The sequence below is a fragment of the Ahaetulla prasina genome, chromosome 3, assembly GCF_028640845.1.
Source record: "Ahaetulla prasina isolate Xishuangbanna chromosome 3, ASM2864084v1, whole genome shotgun sequence".
NCBI lineage: Eukaryota > Metazoa > Chordata > Lepidosauria > Squamata > Colubridae > Ahaetulla > Ahaetulla prasina.
Genome location: NC_080541.1, coordinates 28,967,251 through 28,988,223, shown reverse-complemented (window position 1 = coordinate 28,988,223; position 20,973 = coordinate 28,967,251). Strand labels below are relative to the sequence as shown.

The following is a 20,973-nucleotide window of genomic DNA, read 5'->3' as shown; positions in this document are numbered from 1 at the left end:
CACTGTATTTGAAGAAATTTCTTTTAATGCCTTTTGATTCTTTATTATAAAATACTGGTAGATGCGAGATATAAAGAATTTACTATGGGTTAAATTTAGTTAATCACTTCTGGTCTTCCAGTGGTAACTAAAGTTCTGTAAATAAAATTGCTTGAATATTTTTGCCTTCATGTGCTTGCACATTAAGATCTTTTTACATGAAAACAAAAGGGGAAGTATACAGAGAGAATTGAGATTATGCATTTTCTATGTTGCATCTTCATTCTGACTGTTCCACAGAATCAGCTTTCTGGCAATTGTAAATATTAATTTAGTTTGATGCATTAGTCGCAGTGATAGAAGCATCTTTTACAGAGGCGCAAAAGAGACATAGAGGTAGTGTTGATTTCAAATCTGGGTAGGAAATGAGATTGAAGGAAAGCTGCATATTTCAATAAATCAAAATAAGTGATAGATTGGATAGAATTCAATCTATCATCAATACTTAAAAATTGTCTTGGTGTTTCCAGCTTGAATAGCCTATCTACTTAAATTCACATAACAATAAAAACAGTTTTTAGAAAGAGTACTTCAAAATTAGGGGAACACAGGTCTCCCATACCTGAATTGCAAAACTCTAAACAGTCTCTAGATCAGTGTTTCTTAATCTTGACAACTTTAAGGCATGTGGACTTCCTTTCCTAGAATTCCCCAGGCAGCATGGGGAATTTGCTTGCTGGCTATCGAGATAGCAACAAGCAAATATTGAAAAAGCTAGTACTTAGTTGCCATCATGCAATTCTCTATGTTTTGCCCTTGGGAGGAGCCACTGTTCACTACCTTCCTTATCCCATCAGTTTTAGGGAAACCCCTAATTCCAGACTTATCTGCTTGACCCCAATTGGTAAAAAATGCCTGATGTGAATGTCTGAAACTCCATTTCAGACTTGAACAGGCTTGAACAGCAGTGTCTGTTAATATGATTTAACTTCTTCATTGACGTTAGGTTTGGAAATCTGGAAAACTGGTACCCAGTGTCTTACTTTGTGCAGGCTTTTTGACCATATGGTCTTAACATGGATTTTGGAATTCATACTGTAATTTTTGTTGTTGCTGCTGGTAGTAATAGTAGCAGCAATACATTTGATGGCAGCAGCAGGTATATTTTTTTTACAAAAATGTAGATAAAAAAGTATTCTCCCAAAAGACCTTTTCCCTTCTCACTATCACAGAAGTCACTGCTTCTTCTAAGATGTTTGCTAGAAACATATTTATTATCTGCTATCAAAGCCTTGTGCATTTTGCTTCAAAAATATAGGTTTGCCCAAATGAAAATTTAATTGATATATTTATCAACTAAGGCTGCAGACCTACATACAGTAATAGAGAATAAGCCCCATCTAATTCCCAGAAGTTTATTTCTGTATTAAATTGTGGAAGAGTTGCTTATATAATTTATAGCTTGTGTAATTTATAAATAAAGAGGATTATTTCTGAGTAGACAAGTTTGTGCTTTTCTGCAAAATCATATGAACAATGCTTAAAACTGCAGAATTTTACATATATGTTTATATGCGAAGTAAAGTCTAAAATCTCTAGTTCTGGATCCATTTGAGGATAAACATACTTTGCGACAAAATAACCACAGCAAATTCAATTTTGATTTACTATATTAATTAAATTTGTTGATTTATTAAAATGGCTATAGATACAGGGGCAATGCTATGCCATGCAAAGTTGGAGAAAAGAGAGCCCTAAGCAATTCAATATCCCTGGATAGAAACAGAAAAATTATGCTGCCAATGCTTGTCCGTTATAGACAATGACAAATAATATCATAGTTAATTGTATCATAGTTAATTCTAGTATGCTGATAGATCTAACATAATCAAGAAAGCCACTCCGTACACCCAGTTTCTAATGAAGTTCAATAACAACCATAATGGATGCAGTTTCTATTCCATAACAGGATCGTAACACTCACTGCCAGAAATCCACATAGCCCCTTTATTCTACGATCCTTTGAAACTGGAATCCATCAACTTCTGCAAAACATTCCTAAAAAGGCTGGGTAGAAATTATCTAACACTGTTGGGTTGATAGATAAACTCTTCACATGGGGAAATATCACTACTTTAAGGTAATAAATACCATATCCTCTCCTGAATACACTGATTCCGAGTCTTAAATCATCACACAAGAACTTGCTTAAGTTGTTTTCATGGGTTTACGTTTGTGTTCAGTCCTCAACTTTTTCCACTGTTGCTTTAGGTGTCAGTCCTGCCATTTCTTCTCCCAGCTGTCCTTGGTGAGCCCAGAAGCCCATCAAGCTCAATAAACAAAGAGAAATCACCTATTGCAATCTCATCTTACAGGGTAGCTAGCTCCAAAATCCTACAAAGATATTTGTCAATTTGGACTGCCAGCCATATTTCTGGGGAAGTCCCCAGGTGTGTGCTTGAAGCCAAGGACTTCCATTAAGATGCCTAGGGTAGATCATCTTAGTCCTCTATATCTCTGAAGCTGATGATAGTGCTTAGCCCTAGTTTAACCAGAAAATTATCATGACAAAGACTGATAATCATATCCTCCACTTTTACACAGATTCTCATTTGTTCTAAAGCAAAAATGAGCTGCACAATTTTACAATTGATTAGAGAGAGATGTTAATCAGCTGGTATAGTAACAAAGGAAGCCTCCAATTTCTACATTGCTTTTTACTGCTGATGTCATATCCTGTATTTAACATTTTGCCCTTCAAAAAAAAATTGGCGGTGGGGCTGATCATATGCCATCCTTGCAATGTATCAAAGGGGAAGTCACATGTAGTCCGAGGTAGATGGTGATACCAAGAACCAGTACCACGCATCCAACACCATTTGGCAAAAATCGGGATACCCATAGTATATTACAAGCTACATTGCAATGTTACTCACTAGTAGCAGTTTATTTTGGCTGGGTTTAAATTTAGTGAACACTTTGGATTTTCCCCCCTAAATACATATTGTATACATTATATTGCAAGTAAAATATTTGGAAATTTTAATCATCCATGCTGTTCCATGCTGTTGCATCAGATTGGTCAGGTTATTCCTTCTGAACTTGTAAGGGTAATCCCAAAAGTGTTTTTTCAAGAGTCAACTGGGCTTTCTTTTTTGTATCCCCCCATATTAAAACTTTCCCCTTAATTAATGTCTATGGAGTTTCTCGGTCAGTCAAGTCATGTTGTCCCAAAGTGCTTTTTCAAGAGGCAACTGGGCTTTATTTATTTATTTATTTATTTATTTATTTATTTATTTATTTATTTCGATTTTTATACCGCCCTTCTCCCGAAGGACAGCCAAGTAAAAAATTCACTATATACACATTAAAAGAGATTAAAAAGGAACATATTGTAATGTGGCCGAAAATTTAAAACAATTTAAAATCTTAAAATATAAATAACCCCAATAAAATTTTAATCCAGTCCTGCTTGAATAAATAGGTGCGTTTTCAGCTCACGGCGAAAAGTCCGAAGATCAGGCACTTGACGTAAACCAGGGGGAAGTTCATTCCAAAGCATAGGAGCTCCTACAGAGAAGGCCCTTCCCCTGGGAGCCGCCAACCGACATTGCTTGGCGGACGGCACCCTGAGAAGGCCCTCTCTGTGTGAGCGTATGGGTCGGTGGGAGGCAAAAGGTAACAGCAGGCGGTCCCGTAAGTACCCGGGTCCTAAGCCATGGAGCGCTTTAAAGGTGGTAACCAGAATCTTGAAGCGCACCCGAAAGACCACAGGAAGCCAGTGCAAACTGCGCAGGATTGGTGTTACATGGGAGCAACGAGTTGCTCCCACTATTACCCGCGCAGCTGCATTCTGGACTAGCTGCAGCCTCCGGGTGCACTTCAAGGGCAGCCCCATGTAGAGAGCATTGCAATAGTCCAAGCGGGAAGTGACAAGGGCATGAGTGACCGTGCATAAGGCATCCCGGTCAAGGAAGGGGCGCAACTGGCGCACCAAGCATACTCGGTGGAAGGCCCTCTTGGCGACGGCCGCCAAATGATCGTCAAACGACAGCCGCCCATCCAAGAGGACACCCAAGTTGCGCACCCTCTCCGTTGGGGCCAATAACTCGCCCCCCACAGCCAGCTGCGGCTGCAGCTGACTGTACCGGAGTGCCGGCATCCACAGCCACTCCGTCTTGGAGGGATTGAGCTTGAGTCTGTTTCTCCCCATCCAGACCCGTACAGCTTCCAGACACCGGGACAGCACTTCGACAGCTTCGTTGGGGTGGTCCGGGGTGGAAAAGTACAGCTGCGTATCATCAGCGTACAGATGATAACTCACCCCGAAACCACTGATGACCTCACCCAGCGGCTTCATGTAGATGTTGAACAGGAGGGGCGAGAGAATCGACCCCTGAGGCATCCCACAAGTAAGGTGCCTCGCGGTCGACCTCTGTCAACACCGTCTGCGACCGGTCGGAGAGATAGGAGGAGAACCACCGATAAACGGTGCCTCCCACTCCCAAACTCTCCAACTGGTGCAGCAAGATACCATGGTCGATGGTATCAAAAGCCGCTGAGAGATCCAACAGGACCAGGGCAGAGGAACAACCCCTATCCCTGGCCCTCCAGAGGTCATCCAGCAACGCGACCAAAGCTGTCTCCGTACTGTGACCGGACCGGAAGCCGGACTGGAACGGGTCTAGACTGAAGCCGGACTGGAACGGGTCTTTCTTTGTTTTTCCTTTAAGACGTTTCACTTCTCATCCAAGAAGCTTCTTCAGTTTTGAACTGAAGAAGCTTCTTGGATGAGAAGCAAAACGTCTTCAAGGAAAAACAAAGGAAGTCCAGTTGCCTCTTGAAAAAGCACTTTGGGACAACATGACCTGAATGACCGAGAAACTCCATAGATATTAATTAAGGGGAAAGTTTTAATATGGGGGGGATACAAAAATTGGTTCCTTATCCCATTGGGATAATCTGAGGATGAGAGAAGTTATAAAGGCCATAAGTGGGCAAAGACACCAAAGATCTGAACTGTGTTGCCAAATGTCAGCTATATTTAGGCCAGGAGTTCTAAAGACTTTCCCTTTTGTTTTTATTTTTCTGCACAAAAAATAAGTGTCCAAAAGAGCACTGGAGGGCTTTCATCTCTGCACTTTTTCTTACAATCAGCAAATGTGGTCTGCATAATTCTGGTTCACAACTAGATGACAGCAAAGAGTTATTGATTGTGTATATATGTGTTCCTCTCTGGCTGAGTGTTTGTAGCACATGTACGACATCTCTAATCAATTTGACTCTGAGGAGACTTTGATTTGTAATGTTGTGATGGACAGAAACTGTACTTTTACTAACACCTACATAATGGACTTTTTGGCAACTTAGTAATAAGCATCATCCTATAAATGATTGATTTTCTATTTTTTTTCTTTTTAGTAGTATAAATTTAACTGAAATCTCTGAGTTTGGGAATAAACTGTAAAAAAAAAAAGTCCAGAATTTGCCCAGACATAAGCCTGTACAAGGTACTAAATTAGTACCTAGAAGTTTCTTGTTTCTATTAACTGAATAGACTACTATAAATATTCATTCACTATACTACTGAATTAAATTATATTCACTTTTTCTACCAGCAATATCTCGCAATATGCGAAGAGTGCCATCTGCAGGCGATCTGATATTCTCCCAAGAGCTAATTGATGAGAGACGAGAGAGAGAGAGAGAGAGAGAGAGAGAGAGAGAGAGAGAGAGAGAGAGAGGGGGGGGGGAGGGGGGGAGAAGATATATTCAAACACACATATAGATATATACATGTATATGCATATGTGTGTGTGTGTGTGTATACATCACAGAATTTGTTTCTGAATGAAATTGTTCAGAATTGTTTAGTTCTAAAGATATCTACAAATTAATTACATAGAGGAAAAGAAAAATTAAAGCGTTCCTAGTTCTGGATATAGAAACAAACAATTGTTTTATATTAATCTGAATTTTGCAATGTGGCATGAGTTACATTCCTGTTAAAACAAAGCAAAACATTACACAAAGAACAACATGTCAGGAGAAATGATGCTATATTTCTAGATGTAAAAGATCTTAACCTATATTATGATTAAAAGGTATAGCTATTCTAACACGCGCTCTCCCTCCCTCCCTCCCTCTCTCCCTCCCTCATTGTGTGAAAGGGAGAGGGAGGTATCAAATTATTATCTTTGAAACATTAATTTAAAGAGGAATCAACCCTTCCTAGAACCATCTGGCTGATTTTTCTGCACATGGGACAAACTGTATTTTTGGCAGGGCTTCTCTGTTGGAGAGCTATAGGCTGAAGAATTATTGATTAATTTGTGCTATCAATAAAACAAAAACAAAAAGGAGGAAAAATCCACTCTGCTAGATAAGTTGCTGCTTTTCAGCAGTGGCTCTTTTTTTTTAAATGGATGGCAGTTGCATCCACACTTTTTAATTCTTCCCTGAACAGAGCTGGATCTCCATGATTAAAGCATTCCATTAGGTGATTTAAAGGGAAATATTGGTAATACATGCATGGTCTGAAAATGCATAAAATTTCATTTTAGCTCCATCACAGTGAACGACTGCATTCCCACTCACCTCCAGCTCAACTAATACTGCTTATTTGATCTGTATATTTATGTACAAAATTGACCTTCATTAGAAGTTCACTGTTGCCTCTATGCCAAGTCTTTTCTGTTCAATTTCCACAATTAAATTATAAAAATGTAAAGTGTTCGCATATTTGGATGTCCACTTTTCTCCAATATATACTGCTTGTTTATAACTTTTGCTAATATATTTCTGTACATTTTTTTTCTTTCGTGCCATATCTTTGATGCAACCTTTTCTAATATGCCCATATTTGCATTCAATTTTTAAATTATGACTGCTATGGGATTCAGAGTTTACATACGTGCAATTCAAAATGACAACTGTGTTCCTGTATGTGTAGTAGCTGTGTAAATGCCTGTTCAGTTGGGTCTCTTAAAATGTACAACAGTTGCCATCCTTCCCCATCTTCTTATTCCCAAGTACACCTAAACCTGGCTCATTTGTATACAACTAACACAACTATTGTGACAAGGGGTAGCTCATAAACAGCTGCATGAGAGTCCCTTGAAACTCTGTTTGCGTTAACAGTAATGATTAGTGGATAGTCTCACAATTAAAAATAAGCATTTCCTTTCTTTTTAAGGGACATAAAATATCCCTTCAAGCTGCAAAGCCCTCGCTCTCCAAAAGAATTTCATGGATTGAGTAGAGTAGGTTTGTTCAAATGGTTCCTGAGAATGTACAGTCTTGTACACTGTAATATTTAGTGGCACACAACTAAAGAATATGCATTGTTTAAAGGAATAAATATCAAAACAAATGAAAATAAAATCCAAATATTTGACTGTTCATGTTTGTCCTTCACGAAGCATGCCACTGCCATTTAGTCACAAAGAATGAATACAATCTCACTGCTAATATGATGAGCAGACTGTGATGATTGGTAATTTTTTTTTCTTCTTCTCTCCCTGCATGTTGTATTTGTGTAATAATTTTAAACACCAAAGCAGAATGCTGTGGATAAAGAAAAAAAATGTACAGTGTTTGCACGGATTATTCCTAACAAGCCAGCATTTTATATAGTAGCAAGAGATTTTTTTTTTCCTCCTGTCTGTTCAGGCTTGGTGATGAAGAGTGATATTTTAATAGGCAGATGGTAAAGACAATTACAGTTTGGGGCTCAGCTGGGAGTTACATCAGTTTATTGCAAATTATTAGTTGATAAATGCTTCTGTTTACAAGCAAAGTCTTAAGCAGCTTTATAATCAGTTTATCAGCTGTAGCCTGATTTTTGACAGCTTGCCTGAAGGGCTACGCAAACATACCTTCCTTGGCTGTTTAGAAATTATAGTGACCATGCAGGGATGCTGATAGGCAGCCTCTGTGCACCTGTAGATTGATTCAAGTATGCTGTTAGTTGTAATAAAGGTTAACGGAGGAAAATCCTCAAGGTGCCACACACAAAGCAGCTTTTCTGATTCTGCTAAAGAGGAAGTGCCTGACTGAAACCAATGCATTTTTGCACCAATCAAATGTATCCTTACCAGAAAGGGCTAGTAGGATTGTGCATATCCCAAAATGCTTTTCCCCCCCCCCATTAATATGCCTATGTGGATCCACATTTGCTTCATTGAAATACACAGGAGAGTCCAGACACATTAAAAGCACACACCAGTTTCTTTTCGCGGCATTTTCCTGCAGTAATTTATTTTTTAAAAATAGTATTTTCATTACTAAAGTGGATGAGGATGGAGGGAAAAAAGGCTAAAAGCCCACAAATGCCCTGCTGCATCTATATTAAAATAATATATAATATATAATAATTTCTTCTCTTAAATTCTGCATCATTCAACATTGGAATTTCACCCTTAATTGCAGGGTGAAATTAAAACAGATAAAAACAAGGCATTGTTGCAAACATTGCTCCAGATTTAGATAAATAAAGAAGCTATCTCATCTGTCTTTGTTTGCAGAAATATCTGACTTTCACTATGCCCATGACAGCTAAATTCGGAAATTGTGAGAGTGTATATTCCTTTAAAGTCAGTTATCTTAAAGCATTGTTCGCTGTTTGTGTCAATATTCAACATTTTGCAATTGGACATCAGTCATATCAATTAAAAACAAAAACCTCTCACCAAAATAAACCTCTTAAAAAGCACAGAACTTCTAAGAATATCCATTTGTTTATCCTCAGTGATAAATAAATAGAGACAACTGCATCATGGGAAACAAGAAAATATTTATTTATTTATTTATTTATTTATTTATTTATTTATTCATTCAATTTTTATACCGCCCTTCTCCCAAAGGACTCAGGGCGGTGTACAGCCAAAGTAAAACAAACAATGTAATATACAATTTAAAATACGAATTAAAAAACTTATTACATAATTGGCCTAAAACTTTGGAACATAAAAACTAAAACCCATTTAAAAATTAATAATAAAAATTTAAAACCAATAAAATTTAAGCCAGCCCCGCTCGAATAAATAAATGTGTTTTCAATTCGCGGCGGAAGGTCCAAAGGTCAGGTATTTGGCATAAGCCCGGGGGAAGCTCATTCCAGAGGGTAGGAGCCCCCACAGAGAAGGATCTTCCCCTGGGGGCCGCCAGCCGACATTGCTTGGCAGACGGCACCCTGAGAAATCCCTCTCTGTGTGAGCGTACGGGTCGGTGGGAGGCATGAGGTAACAGCAGGTGGTCCCATAAGTACCCAGGCCCTAAGCCATGGAGCGCTTTAAAGGTAGTAACCAAAACCTTACACCGCCCTGAGTCCTTCGGGAGAAGGGCGGTATAAAAATAAAATAAATAAATAAAATAAATAAATAAAAATAAATAAATAAAGTGCACCCGAAAGACCACAGGCAGCCAGTGCAGTCTGCGCAGGAGACGTGTTACGTGGGAGCTACGTGAAGCTCCCTCTATCACCCGCGCAGCTGCATTCTGGACTAACTGAAGCCTCCGGGTGCACTTCAAGGGGAGCCCCATGTAGAGAGCATTACAATTACAAAATGAAATCGATCACAATATTTTCCATATACACCCTCCCCCCCCCATAGATCGCTGATCTATTTTTTGCTCTCCTCCTAATGGATGTTTTACACAAATTAGTGGATTTCAGTGCTCATTTGGAAGGCACACACTCAAATCCCTATAATTATTACCAAAAAAACAAAAAAAATCCTGTCAGACAGATAAAAGAAGGTTCTCTAGCAACAGGCAGTTCCTGTTTTCATTCTCTTCTTCAAAGAAACTTGAACAAAAAAGAAGTGAGCCTCCTTTCAGCACATACCCAGTTGCCTGCAAATGAAGAATTTATAAAATGGTAAAGGTGTGACTTTCTTTCTTTAGTTCTGTGTACCAAAAGCGTTGACAGAGACAGGGTTGGTCAACACACATAAAAAACAGGCAGAATTCTCATCATCACGGACACTAGACAATTATTAAAATTCTCCTTAAAAAAGTAAGCCACGATCCAAGCTGTAAGTGGGAAGCTGCCATATCTAAGTATCTTACGTTCATTCTATGTATCTTTGCACAATATATCCCACTGCAAGCTGCTTTTAAAAATTTGTACCGCCTTTAGAGGAAAGGCATTTGAGATGCAGAGGAATTTCTATCCAGGAAAAGTAAAAAAAATCTTGCCAAATAACTAAGTTGCTTTTACAAATCTAAAACTGGTCTGAAATCTGAAGCACATCTTTTTCTCCTTTGCAAGCCAGTTACACCCTTGATCCTATTAGCATACAAGAGCCCATATTTACAATGAAACTGAGAAAAAAGGGAAGCTGTTTATTCTATGTAGCAGCGCAAGAGGTAAGGAATGCTCTGAATTGGACAGATATATTTTGCAATCACACAGCTTGTTTTTTGTGGTCCTTTCCTTGGCTACAAATTATGGATAGAGTGAAAAATAAAAAATCTTCTGCCTGTTAACATTACAGTGCTAACAATTATAGATTATTCCTCAGAGACAAATGATGCCATTTGGGACAGATTATGACTCTAGGAATTCTGCATTGCCCGCGCTTAAAAGTCTGCAAAGTTTATACAAGTGAGAACTCAAATTAAGATTAGAGGCTAGGTATCAATGGCAATATCCTTTGAACTGTAAACATGGAAAAATTACAAAATTTCCCAGTACATCATGCCATTAATCCTAATATAAAGCTGCCAGCACTTTCCATTAGTTTTGCATGAGGGTGAATATACATGAGCTGTTGCTAAAATCCATCGTGCGAATGGCTTGTTCAGTACATGGCCTCGAAAAGAAATAAAATGTTGTACCAAATATTTTGGGAAAAGTTCTGTAAGTAAAAATATTGACATGGGGGTAGGAAATAAACCCTACTCGTAAAATACTTCTGATTTATGGCTGTGCATGGCTCAGATTCCTATCAGATATTCCTACACTATTTTATTCAGAAACTTGTATAAACCATGAGTTGGCATGTTGGAGAATACTGAAGAGGCATTAATCAACCCAAATAAACAAGTGCACAGATCTATCTAACCACTGTGAAGTAGTTAATAAATTTTTAAACAATTTTATTATAGAAAGAAGGTCTAAAAGAGTAGTGCTTAATTATCTGGACTCCTCCTGTTCTGGGCTTTCTTTTGATTGTATTAATGAAGCAGCTGGCCCATTGTTTCTCTTTAATTCCTCTATTGTTTTAAGAATATGTCAAAGCTCTTTATTCTTTTATCAGGTACTCTGCAGAAGGAACCACACAATACCTCATATTCCTACTGTATTTGCCTATGCACAAAGAAGTCTCCGACACATTTTTCAGAAAAGGGGCACACATAATTTATAAGTTCTATTCCTTGCGCTACTCTACTGTCAAGAATTTTCAACAATTTTCGATGTGGATTTATTCACATGTTTCTCCCCCCCCCCCATTAAGCAGTGTGGCTACCTTATAGATATGTGCCCTCTGTTCATGCTGATCCCTGAAAATCCAGGCATGTGCTAAGAAGCGTTCTTAAGAAGAGGGTACAAGGATGCTATTTCATATAATCAAACGAATGCCCAGCCTTTCCCATAGGAAAGATCTGATGGCAGCTTTCTGAATTCCCTTTAAATGCTTAAAATAAAAGGCCAGTGCAAACAAACATCTTCCCAGGGCTATTTTTAAATTTTCTTTTTATGAAATAGAAACGATTAATTCAAATACCAGCAAGGCCGTCTGTTGCCGAGCGTCATTTTAAGCCTGCAGACTGGCACACGTTGTCATTGCGACCAGCTCCTCCGATACTCTCTGACCCTCCTTCAAAAAAACATATGTACCCAAGAAATGGACACTCTGCTGCTCCTGCCCTGACAGTCCAAGGCAGCACACACAAATGAGAAGCAAGGGGAGAAGGAAATCTGCATTCTTTGGTGGCATGATAGGGCTGGAAAGGTATCCAGACAAAAATGGAAGAGCAGAGGCTTGGTGAAAGTGTCTAGAAGTTTAATGAAGCTTGGATTACTGTGCAAAACCAGGTGAAACATTCTTTGGTAGAACCATTAAATGCTGCCGCCTTCCTGAATGTACCTGAAATCTGAGGAAAATGCAGCTGCCTTGCATTTCTTCATCCTCTTTGTCTTAGGAGGAAAATTAAACTATTTTTAGCATTTTCTCCCTGCTGAGGCAGTGCAGTTAAATGTGATAGAGAGGCACTAATCGGAAAGCCATATGGCACCCCTGATTTTGAAGCACGGCTCCCCAACTCAAATCGGCAGGGAATCGTCTTTTAAAACCAGGAGGAGCATCCTGTCCTTCCATTTTATATTGCTCTTAAAGCAAATCAGTCATCCCAGAACTACAAAGGACACTGAATGATTCCCTCAGTTGTCTAGGGGTCTTCATTTTGATAGAACAAAGGCGGTCATGTAACCACATGACCTGGTATTTTTCATCCAGAACATCTGCCACTTGCGTTGAGACCAGAATTTTTTTTCCTGCTCCATCTTCAACCTCCATTTTTGGAGTGGGAGCTGCATACTTTCCAGAATCCAGTCCCTTGAATTTCAGCTTCCTTGAAAACAAGTATGTGGGGGGAGGTTACTCTGCCTGCATAATTATACTCCATCCAGCATACAGCTTCTGAGTTGGACAGCTTATATGGAATTGATCCAGTTACAGCATCTGAAATGCTATGTGGTCACCACATTGAGAACACCATGCCAACTGAGCACTAGCTTGGCCAGCTGTTTGCATGTCATAGTTGGTCACACAGTTGTATCATTTTCAAGTATGCCTCATCACAAAGACTGGAAGTGCTACGGCTTTGTGTAGAGCCGCCTCACCTCATGTACTTGCCATCTGGCATTATGCCCACCGTTGCCGTTCAAACAGCAGCCATGCCACAGTACGAATTAGACTGTCATTTTGTAATGTGGTGTGGATCAGGCATGCTTATAATCTCTGAGTAAGCATTGTTGTTTACTGTGTGTCTGTTTACACACATGCAAAGGCACACATAAATATGCTGAGCCAGGTTCTCTACTAGAAATGCTGTTCCTTACTTTAGAGCTCTCCTTAGCTTGCATTTTGTTGTGTTATATTTATCACTCATAGAGATAAATTAGAAATCATTATGCAAACAGAAGACATCTTACAAGGGTTTTTGTTCGTTTGTTTTTGAGGGGAGGGGAGGGATGAAGAGCAATTGTGATGTGTTGTGTTTTTATTAGCACAAATCTTGCCATTGTAAGGAGCCATGAATTTTCGAATAGCATGCCTAAAGTTCTGTGTCTTTATAGCAGATACAATTTCTTACTCTATAGGTATGGTCATACAAAATAATTGAGACTTTGTCAGTGCTGTAGCCTAGCAACAGATAATACTGTTAGGCTACTGAATAGTTCCGGTTTGACAAGTAGGGAGTGTTTTTTTGTGTTTATCATGTTTGCTAATGATGGGATCCTTTCCAAAGGACTTGTCTTAATCTTAATTAGAGTTTATCGGCAGAGGCCCGTATGACATTCTGCAGGCGCTGATTTCATAAATAATAAAAAGAGCAGATAAAAAAAATTGGCAGGACTGGGATATTTGAGGCAACTGATTATTGTAATAGAAGCATAGATTTTCCAAAATGTGATCAACTCTGAACTATGACTTTGCTCTCAAAAATGTGTTGACAAAATTCACAACGGTTTTGACCGCAATTATGAGGGTCAGTTGTAGACTTCCTGTTAGGAAACAGAGCTGTTTCCACAGCCCAGGATGATAAAGGTTACAAAGAACAGAGATCGGAGCATATTTTTGTGCAAAAATGATATTTGAATGACCTAAAAAAAATGTAAAGATGGAGCATCAGTGAAACTAAAAAGAGGAAAGTATACCTCAAAATAGCTTTTTCTTTTGGTAAAAACTGAATGTATCTATTATTGTTCAAATGAGGATAGCTAAGTATCCTTTCTAAAGATAAAAGAAGAAACAGTTCTGTCTTTCCACTTCATTTAGCTGGTCCTTTCTCACTTGCAACTCCTGCTTGCTATAGAAAACAAGAATTTATTTTTCCCTCAGGAGAAACAGATACCTGAATAATGGCACCATTAAGATGTGGGTCAAAGTGAGCGTTTTCTCCTTCATGGCTTTAGACCAGCACTGCACAGGGGTTTTTTCCAAGCTAAAGGTCCCTTGTGATGGTTGAATGGGATGTAGGAAGACCAGGCTGTACTTGAATAAACTCAATACAGTTACATCTATTTTATCTTTTTTTCCTCCTTCCTATTTCACACAATATTAGAAGTTGGAGTATGCAGGGCTCGGTGGCCTATGCAATGCCAAAAGACTACAATTGTGTACCCATGCTTGTGTCAGTTTAAAGGCACTGCTGATGTGGTCTCTTCATTGGTCAGACTAGTCAGTGTTTTCTTTCACAAATAGTAGTTTGGCTCAAAAAGAATCAGGGAGGTATAGACTCATTGGACTGGAAGAGACCTTGGAGGTCCTCTAGTCCAACCCCCTGCCCAAGGCAGGAGTCCTTATGCCATCCCAGACAAGTGGTTGTCCAACCTTTTCTTGAAAACCTCCAGCAATTGGAGCACCCACAACTCCAAGAGGCAAGCTGTTCCACTGATTAATTGTTCTTACAATCAGGAAATTCTTCCTTAGTTCCAGGTTGGATATCCCTCTGTAAACTTCCACCCATTGCTTCTTGTCCTTCTGTCAGGTACTGTGGAGAATAAATCGACCTCCTCTTCCTTCTGACAACCCTACAAGTATTGGAAGACTGTTATCTTGTTTTCCTAAGCCTTCTTTTAATTTGGCCAAACATACCTAGTAGCCTAACTGGGGCAGGGTGGCTCAATGGCTAAAACGCTGAGTGAGTGAGTGTGTGTGTGTGTGTGTGTGTGTGTGTGTGTGTGTGTGTGTGTGTGTGTGTGTGTTAAAGGAGCAGAAATGTCACTGATAAACTGGTTTGGGACTTTTAACCACTAAACTGAGATTTACATAGAGTAGCTGTATATTTGAAACAAAAAGGTTTCATATGTGAAGTTTTGCTTGTCAATTAGATTCTTTTTTTTATTCTTCTGGTTGTTTAAGTTACTTGTATCACGTTTAAGATGGGACGTGGTGACTCAGTGGCTAAGATGCGGAGCTTGTCGATCGAAAGTTTGGCAGTTCAGTTCAGTTGAATCCCTAGTGTCGCGTAATGGGATGAGCTCCCGTTAGTGGTCCCAGCTTCTGCCAACCTAGCAGTTGAAAAGCAGTTGAAAAGCATGTAAAAAATGCAAGTAGAAAAATAGGGACCACCTTTGGTAGAAAGGTAACAGCGTACCGTGCACCTTCGGTATTTAGTCATGCTGGCCACATGACCACAGAGACATCTTCAGATAGCGCTGGCTCTTTGGCTTTGAAATGGAGATGAGCACCACCCCCTAGAGTTGTGAACGACTAGCACATATGTGCGAGGGGAACCTTTACCTTAACCTTTACCTAGTTGCCTAAACCATTCATTGTAAGATTTAGCCTCCAGACCGCTAATCATCCTTGTTGCTCTTCTCTGCACTCTTTCCAGGGCTTCAGCATCTTTTTGGCATCATAGCTCACAAGTTGGGTCAACCATGAGTTTAAAAAATGTGCTTCAAAATGTAGGTGAAAGAGAAGCACTCACCAGGCAAGTGAATCAGGACTCACCAGGGAAAATCCCTGTCCATAATGTATAAAATGTAGCTTGGTAGAAAGTTGACTTGCTAAAAGTTTGTATTTCTTATAGGTCTGGAAATGATAAGGAGGAAAATATAAGAACAGAAAAGAAGAAAAGTCAGATGTACTGGTTGTTGTTAGTTGCAAAGTCGAATCCATCCCATTGTGACCCCATGAACAATGTTCCTCCAGGCCTTCCTGTCCTCTACCATCCTCTGGAGTCCATTTAAGCTCACTCCTATTGCTTCAGAGACTCCATCCAGCCACCTCATTCTCTGTCATCCTGTTCTTCTTTTTCCCTCAATCTGTCCCAGCATTAGGCTCTTCTCCAGTGAATCCTTCCTTCTCATTAGGTGGCCAAAGTATTTCAGTTTCATCTTCAGGATCTGGCCTTCTAAAGAGCAGTCAGGGTTGATCTCCTCTAGGACTGACCAGTTTGATCGCCTTGCAGTCCAAGGGACTCGCAGGAATCTTCTCCAGCACCATAGTTCAAAGGCCTCAATTCTTTGGTGCTCAGCCTTTTTTATGGTCCAGCTTCCACAGTTGGACTGATAGTTGTGGTATTTGTGGGCTGAAGATGCTCTTTTCTTGCTAGGGTCAAGGATATTTCATTAAATAATTGCTCACCTACATTTATCACTGAATTGCATAGGGAAGCAGAGATTTGCAGTCTTGTAATAATTACTGTACATTTGATTTACTTGCATACGAAGTAAAAATGGCAAAACCAAATGCATTATCTAGCAAAAAAAAAAAAGTGAACGCAAAGAAACTTTTCTTCTTTGAAAGATTGGATTATTCCCTCCTTTTCTTGGAACTGAGCCCCAAGTTTTCCTTCTCAAACACATTGAAAGTAATATCGCTTTGTTTGCTCATCTTTGAAAGCTAATAGGACTGGATTAATTAATTGTGCAGGATTCCACTAAAACAATGTCCTAATTCTTCTATTTTGCTGTTGTATATCACATACCCTCTTCTTATCTCCTCCACCAGATTTTTGCAACAAGTTGTTTTAAAACTGTAATCTCTTTGAGGAAAGGAAGGGGGGAAAAATGAAGTGCAGTTGAAAAGACAGTTATGCTGAAAGATAAACAGAGCAATATTACTTATCAAATTTGTTATTCACTAGTGTGGATTTTATTTTATTTTCCCAATTAATACACATGCTTGTACACAGCACACACACACACACACACACACACACACACACACCCCTGAAAAGGGGTCAGGGAGAACCTTTTAAAGCATAAACAGTGCAACATTATTGCAGCCTTAACTGTTCTAGATAAATATCTAGGCCTGAGACTAAAGATAATGCTGTATAAGTGCCTAACCTGTCTAAACATATTCAATAAATGAGCATTCATTATCATGTTCAAATACATTAGTTCATTACTTCTTACATAGTTAATTTTCTTTTCAATGCCTAACATGTGACATTTACAACCCACGCTTTGGTATAGTTCACTGTTGGAAGAAAATACGTCTTTTCAATTTGAATAACTCTTTATGAAGCAAATCTCAGCATATCCCTAAAGGATGTTGGATTGGCATAACTCTGGATGTGAGGTTGTATTTCATCATATGACAAGGTTCTTTTTCCCCTCCGGGAGGAAAATAGCCCACGTACCAGAAAAGTGTAAAAAGATTGTATGATGGAATAAGAACTACATTTTGTGCATTGTTATTTCCTTCCTCATTAATACCCCGTTGGAATGAATATACATATATTCAATTCTTTCTTTATTTTCAGTGCTTTTTATAACCCTTTCTTATTTTGACTCTAATCGAACCCTTTTCCTGTTATCCTCCTAAACCCTCTCATTGCAACTCATGTCTTTTAATATTTAAACTTACAGACAGGTGGGGAAATATTTTAATTATTATTTTTTAAATTGTTTTTTGTACTGTTTCAGCTTCAAATGTTATATAAACATTAAATACGCTTTAAATGAATCTATTTAGGAAGCTCATTTGAAAAAAAAGGAAAGTGTGCAGCAAACAACAGAACTATTAGCTAAATATACATAAGAAAACGATACCAGTCTGTATCCAACCAATTTTTAATTTTCATAAGGAAAAAAAAGGTGCATTTGAGGAATATATGGATCACACAGAATTTTTTAAAAAAAATTATAAGTAATATGAAGTTTTGCTTTTGAAGCTTCCATCTATATTTTCATCAAAGCATAACTCAGCTCTTCCATAAAGACAGAAGGAATAGTATAGGCCATTTCCCTACTGGTGATTTACAGCATAGCATTATCATCTCACTGCTGAAGGGCAATAAAGTCTATCACATTATTATTATTATTTTGGTACAATGATATCTGGGTGATTCTAGAAGATGCTGTTAGTTGCTTATGGGGGGAAAAGACAGAAAATTCCCTGTGTAAATGGTCCAGCATTGGTGCTGACATGTCATACAAAATATGACCTGATTCTGTTTTTGTGTGCTTGTATGCAGGAGGCCAGCTGTGGTGCACAACAACAAAAGTTATTGCGGAGGGAGAAGAGCTAATTGCCTTTGTTGTGGATTTTGACTCAAGGCTGCAAGCTGCCAGTCAGATGACCCTGACTGATGGGATGTATCCTGCTCGACTGTTGGATTCAATACAACTGCTCCCTCAACAAGCTGCGATGGCATCCATTTTGCCAACAGCTATTGTGAACAGTGAGTGCTATACTGCAGTTCATTTTAAAAAATAATGTTAATAAAATTAATGCTGGTGTACTCATAATCCCTAACACTTGTCGGCATTATTTTCAAGCCAGTGGGGAGGGAGGAGGGAGATTACAGACTAGTCTCTGAACTGCTGGTGAACTTCTTCAATTTAATTGGACTCGTTGCTGCAGTTGAGCAAACATTTTAGTTGCATAGGGACCATTCCTATACCCTAGTTCATAACAGGATATAATTCAGTTGAAAGAGAAAACCAAGAATGCACGTTTCAACTGTTTTTTTCATTTCCAGTCTTTTTACGTTGATGGAAGGTTGCAAGCAAAATGCAACTCCATTCACCTGAAATAGCTATAGTATCTATTACCTGTATTTTTATTTTTTATTTTCTTGCATTGTGTAGACTTAATCCCTAAATTTAACCACCGGAAAGAGAATAGAATAGAATAGAATTTTATTGGCCAAGTGTGATTGGACACACAAGGAATTTGTCTTGGTGCATATGCTTTCAGTGTACATAAAAGAAAAGATACCTTCATCGAGTACGCGATCAGTATGAGTATGCGGATTTTAAGACTCTGAACTTGTACAATAGACACTAGATACATCATTTAAAACAAGGAAACAAGCAAAACATATTTATTTATTTATTTACTTACTTACTTACTTACTTATTTTGTCAAGCATGTATTTTATGACAGATACAAGTGTAAACATAATTATAAATATATGTTTAACGGTTGCAGGAACTCAGTATTAATAAAAAGAAGGACTAGGGGAGACATGATAGCAGTGTTCCAATAGCTCAGGGCTGCCACAAAGAAGAGGGAATCAAACTATTCTCCAAAGTACCTGACAATAGAACAAGAAGCAATGGGTGGAAACTAATCAAGGAGAGAAGCAACTTAGAACTAAGGAGAAACTTCCTAACAGTTAGAACAATTAACCAGTGGAACAACTTGCCTGCAGAAGTTGTGAATGCTCCAACACTGGAAATTTTTAAGAAGATGTTGGATAACCATTTGTCTGAAGTGATATAGAGTTTCCTGCCTGGGCAGGGGGACTAGAAGACCTCCAAGGTCCCTTCCAACTCTTATTATTATAGATGTAAAGGATGTGAATAAAAGAAAACATTAGGACAGGGACAGTAGGCACTCTGGTGCGCTTATGCATACCCCTTACAGACCTCTTAGGAATGGGGTGAGGTCTACAGTAGACAGTCTAAGGTTAAAGTTTTGGGGATTTGGGGAAGAAACCACAGAGCCAGGTAGTACATTCCAGGCATTGACAACTGTGTTACTGAAGTCGTATTTTCTGCAGTCTAGTTTGGATCAGTTTACCATGAGTTTGTATCTATTGTGTGTTCTATATTGTTTTGGTTGAAGCTGAAGTATTATCTGAAGTATATCTAACACCTGGTTTATTTCTGGCTTAGAAATATGTCTTGTTTATCAGTTTTATATATATATCTTGTTTATCAGTTGAGTGCTATGTTGCAATCTTGAAATCAAATGAGTGTTTTTAAAATAATAGCAGAGTTCAAAATTGTTCTGTGAAGCTTGCCATAAGCTATGGCTTATTTGCACCTTCTATTTACCTCTCTATCTGTTATCAATTTGCATATTATCTACCTATCCTCTATTTATTTACTACAGAAGATATATTCCCTTGCAAATCTTGTGGCATCTGGTATCGTAGTGAAAGGAACCTGCAAGCTCATCTCATGTACTACTGCAGTGGGAGGCAAAGAGAAGGTGCTCAGTTATCAGAGGAGAATGAGGAAAGTATTCAACAGATATCTAGCTTCTGCCCCTTTCCACAGTGCACCAAAAGTTTTTCCAATGCAAGAGCTCTGGAAAATCATCTAAATTCTCACAGTGGTAAGTAAAAGAGGTGCTCCGATGGAATCATCTAACAGTTTAGTCTTAAAGAGAGAAAAAAGCACCAGAGAAGATGAACCAGACAGTGAACTTTGTGAGTTATATTTTATGTTGTAGGACAGTGTCGGCGAACCTATGGCACGCGTGCCGGAAGCGGCACATGAAACCATCCCACGATAAATATGCGGCCTTGCCAGCTCCTCTTCCTCGTTCCTGTGCTCAACCGCACACTGGTCAGCTGGCCATCGCACACGCGGGAATGGGGGATGCCGGAAGAGTGGCGTTTCGGCACACATGCACAAGCCGGCATCCGACCTTCCGGGCTGACGTCACACGCATACGCGATGGCCAGTTGTTCATCAGGCGCACTTCCATGCCGGTATCCGGGTGTTTGGGTGCCGGCTCGCACATGCGCAATGGACCGCCGCTCTTCCAGGTATCGCTGCTCCTGCATGCACAAAGGCCAGCGGGGCCGCACATACCTTGCAGCTTGGGTTCACGTACCGCTTCTGGCATGCAGGCTGGCACGCGGGAACGCCAAAGGTTCGCCAGCACTGTTGTAGGATATCCTTTAATGCCCAGTGAGATGGGAGCATCTAGCCGACTTGAGCTAATCTTCAAATCTTTAACAGAGTCGAGCAGTGCCTGGTTGGATGGGGGTAAAAATGTAAAGTCAGGCGTGACTTAAGATCAGTTCTTTTTTCACATATGTGTAACACATGCTAAAAGGGGCAAA

General features: G+C 39.2%; 1 protein-coding gene across 1 annotated transcript in view; it reads left to right on the top strand.

Annotated features, from left to right (window-relative positions):
* The window catches only part of ZFPM2 (zinc finger protein, FOG family member 2), a 378,775-nt gene that overhangs the window by 351,500 nt on the left and 6,302 nt on the right, over positions 1-20,973 (top strand). Inside the window, exons 7-8 of the mRNA XM_058177745.1 lie at positions 18,145-18,351; positions 20,013-20,237. Of these exons, the coding sequence (XP_058033728.1) occupies positions 18,145-18,351; positions 20,013-20,237 (432 nt within the window). The remainder of the gene's footprint in view (positions 1-18,144; positions 18,352-20,012; positions 20,238-20,973) is intronic.